Source organism: Phytophthora parasitica (assembly GCF_000247585.1).
Source record: "Phytophthora parasitica INRA-310 unplaced genomic scaffold supercont2.13, whole genome shotgun sequence".
In the NCBI taxonomy this organism is placed as follows: domain Eukaryota; phylum Oomycota; class Peronosporomycetes; order Peronosporales; family Peronosporaceae; genus Phytophthora; species Phytophthora nicotianae.
The window spans coordinates 754,788-758,525 of record NW_008648999.1 but is presented as its reverse complement, the minus strand read 5'-3'; the positions used below and the strand labels follow the sequence as shown (position 1 = coordinate 758,525).

The 3,738-nt window shown below is 49.9% G+C and overlaps 3 protein-coding genes across 3 annotated transcripts in view; 2 read left to right on the top strand and 1 right to left on the bottom strand.

The window, feature by feature from the left end:
* The first annotated feature begins 933 nt into the window (after positions 1–933).
* PPTG_07891 (hypothetical protein) lies at positions 934–2,227 on the top strand. The gene has a single exon (XM_008902268.1). It carries the CDS (start codon positions 971–973, stop codon positions 2,042–2,044), a length of 1,074 nt encoding a protein of 357 aa, XP_008900516.1. The 5' UTR covers positions 934–970; the 3' UTR covers positions 2,045–2,227.
* On the bottom strand, positions 2,137–3,334 carry PPTG_07890 (hypothetical protein; the record flags this gene model as incomplete). Its single annotated transcript, XM_008902267.1, has 1 exon — positions 2,137–3,334. One exon carries the CDS (start codon positions 3,332–3,334, stop codon positions 2,273–2,275), a length of 1,062 nt encoding a protein of 353 aa, XP_008900515.1. The 3' UTR covers positions 2,137–2,272.
* A 376-nt stretch (positions 3,335–3,710) lies between these two features.
* Positions 3,711–3,738, top strand: part of PPTG_07889 (hypothetical protein) — a gene marked incomplete at both ends in the record, with an annotated part of 1,440 nt that continues 1,412 nt past the window's right edge. Inside the window, one exon of the mRNA XM_008902266.1 lies at positions 3,711–3,726. Coding sequence (XP_008900514.1) covers positions 3,711–3,726 — 16 coding nt within the window. The remainder of the gene's footprint in view (positions 3,727–3,738) is intronic.

Genomic DNA, 3,738 nt, shown 5'->3' with positions numbered 1-3,738 from the left:
TGCGTCATTTTGGTGGGAGTGGAGCTGGTGGCCATTGTTGGCTTGGTAGGGAGGGGTGGCTGCTTGTGGCTGACGTGGCAAATGCAAAAGTGAGCTCCTCGGTGATCTGGTTGAAGATACCTTGACAGACTGTGCATATTTAGTGGAAAAACACTTGCTAAACTAAGAACCTTATATATGCTGGTTTTGGCGTCTTTCCAGCGTAATCATTGAAGCTTATGTGTTCGTTGTCTTCCGAGAATGAATGCTGTTGATGGGGGTTGAATTGACACCTGATTGGCCGGGATGGCATTCAGACGAAAAAAAGCCATTAACATTTTAATGGGTTTTTTCGTTTGAATGCCATCCAAGCATATATTATTACAGCCCAAAATTGGACTATTTTGGGTTGGGTTCCGAATAACCCAAATAATAGCTGATTGGAAAATTGGACTATTTTGAAGTAAGGTAAAGTAATCACATATTAGTATCAGTTTTCCGTCCTGCACAAATAATTTGTAATTTACTATTGGCTCCGAAGTCTGTTAGTATTGCGACAAGTTAGATATCGTATCGCTTCCTTGGCTTGCTACATCACTTGGTTCGTAGATATTAATAACGTTACAATGGGAAAACACGATGGAAGCGTGATTAAGAGCATAATATCAATTTCTACGACACTGGAGAGGTATGGATACGGTCAAAGCTTAGTCACCATACGGGTCTTGGACGAAGAAACAAAGCACTACTACTAGAAGTACGTATATGATACACATGTATTATAGCGTTTCATTCTTTGAATTGCCGGACCGGTGCTCATATCGAGCGCAGAGATTCATGATGATGGCGTCCGAAGCTTCTATTGACTGCCCAGACACTTTCTGCGTAAAACTTCAACGTGAACACTATGATCAAACGCTCATGCCAACCTAAAACGATCTCACTTTTCAATTTGCTATCAAAGTATCACTTTACCAGATCTCAACCAACAATGGCACCAAACACGTCTAATCCCAATTCAACCAAAATGACCTACCGCTTCCTGGGCAATTCCGGTCTCCTCGTGTCCAAGTTTTCTCTCGGATCTTGGATGTGGGCCAGCGACGACTACACGGTGGACGCATGGTACAAAATGATGGTCACGGCATTCCAAGGAGGCGTGAACCTTCTCGACACGGCCGAGAATTACGGTGAGACTCTGGCGGAGCGCAATATGGGCGGAGCCATAAAAAAAGGCATCGAAGAAGGCGTCTGGTGTCGCGAAGACCTGGTCGTGACTGCCAAACTGTTCGCAGGGACCACCGCGTGGGACCAAGCTAGTCCTAACGCGCAAGGATTGTGTCGCAAGCACATCGTGGAGGGCTTGAAGGCTTCTCTGCAGCGAATGCAGCTCGACTATGTCGACGTTGTCTTCTGTCACCGCCCTGATGCTCTCACCCCCGTTGAAGAGACCGTCCGAGCCATGAACTTTGTGATCGAGCAAGGTTGGGCCTTCTACTGGGGCACCAGTGAATGGCTCGCCTCGGACATCCAAGAGGCATGTGAGATCGCAGACCGGTTGGGACTCATCCGTCCCATTGTGGAGCAGCCACAGTACAACATGATTGAACGCAACAAGGTCGAGTACGAGTTTCTGGATCTGTACAAAAAGTACAAACTCGGACTCACGGTGTGGTCCCCGCTTTGCTCTGGTGCACTGACGGGCAAATACAGCGCGGCGTCCGAGGGCTCTCGCCTGACGACCGATCTCAAGGCCGGGCCTCCTGTCCGGATGGAAATGTTCACGGAAAAGATCAAAACGGCTGAGAGGCTGAAACCCATTGCCAAAGGCGTGGGCTGCTCGCTAGCGCAACTAGCTCTAGCGTGGTGCGTCTCGAATGAGAACGTTTCCACGGTGCTTCTCGGCGCCAGTCGTTCCTCGCAACTTGAGGAGAACCTCAAGGCCTTGGACTTCGTGGACAAGATCACGCCTGAGGTGAAAGCCAAGATTAATGAGGTCGTCAACTTCGTGCCGCATGCACCTCAGCAAGACTACCTTGCCAACCTCCGAGCCCGACACTTGTAGACTGTGCGAATGGAGATCTCTACGCTACGATACCTAACAGTAGTAGTGACTTGCATGAACAAAGTTGCATTGGTACTTAGGAATCGATTTTTGGGCTCACAATGATTAGCTGTTGCTTCAACTTTCAAACACGAAAGAGGTAAGCATGTTGTCGGACAATTCGACCTTCAACTGTGTTTGTGCTAATTATTTTCCACCTGTCACGAACACCTGAAGATGAAAGCACACTCACAAGTGACGCTTACGCAGATAGCCAAGAGGGTTCATCTCAGGAACGGTTGGGACGGCAGTGTAAACAGCGTCGATCTTGGTCTTCATTTCAGGCGTGATCTTGTCGACGAACTCAATAGCCTTCAGATTTTCTTCCAACTGCTCTGGACGGCTCGCGCCAATGAGAACAGTTGATACGTTCTTGTTGGACACACACCAGGCAGTCGCAAGCTGCGGCAGCGAGCACCCCAGCTCCTTTGCAATCGGCTTGAGCTTCTCGGCAATCTCCACGCGCTCGTCGTAGGTCGGCTGCAACGCACGGTTGGCGAATGCAGGCTTCGTGAAACGCGACCCGTCCGGTTTCCCGCTGCTGTATTTGCCAGTCAGGGTCCCATAGGCCAGTGGAGAGAAGGTCGTGAGACCCAACTTGTACTTCTTGTACAGATCCGCATACTCGAACTCGACCTTGTCGCGGGTGAAGATATTGTACTGCGACTGCTCCACAATGGGACGGATCAGGCCCAAACGGTCCGCGATCTCACACGCCTCACGGATATCCGATGCCAACCACTCACTGGTGCCCCAGTAGAAGGCCCAACCTTGGTTGATGACAAAGGTCATGGCTCGGACAGTCTCTTCAATGGGCGTGTAAGGCTCCGGGCGATGGCAGAAAATCACGTCCACGTAGTCCAGTTGCATACGGCGCAGTGAGGCACGAGCACCTTCAACGATGTGCTTGCGACTCAAGCCTTGGTCGTTCGGACCAGACTCCGTGAAGCCCTTGTAGCCCACGAAGAGCTTGGTGGTGACCACGAGGTCTTCACGGGTCCAGACACCTTCCTCGATGCCTTTCTTTATGGCACCACCCATGTTCTCTTCGGCCTGACCGTTGCCGTAGATCTCAGCGTTGTCGTAGAAGTTTACTCCGCGCTTGAACGCAGTCTTCATCATCTCGTACCAGGCGTCCACGGTGTGGTATTCCTCTCGGTACATCCAACTTCCGACAGCCAACTTGGACACTAGCAGGCCGGAGTTGCCCAGGAAGCGGTACGTCATCTTGGTGGGAGTAGCGGACGCCATCGTGATAGTGTAGCAGTGGACTGAACTTTGGTTTGGTTTAAAGCAAATTGAAAAGTGAGAAGAGCTCAAGCCGAGCACACTGCGCCCTCACCTTTGGATCTGGATGATGGTGTGTACACTATTACTATCGTCGATGCAGTCTAGCGAACTGCACAATCAACTGCTTGTAGTGGCCAATGAAAGACCGAATCCACATACATGTAGTCAAGGCAACCACCAAGCAATGATGCCGAGAAACCCCATGCCACATGAGCATGTACTGCATAAACTACTTTAAGCTCACTTGCTGATAAGGCCCATAGTTTGGGGCACAATTTTGAAGAATCTACTCGCTCATAACAATACCGAAATACATAAGTCGAGATCATGAGCGCGAATGAGTACTCCGAACGGTTATTTCTTTA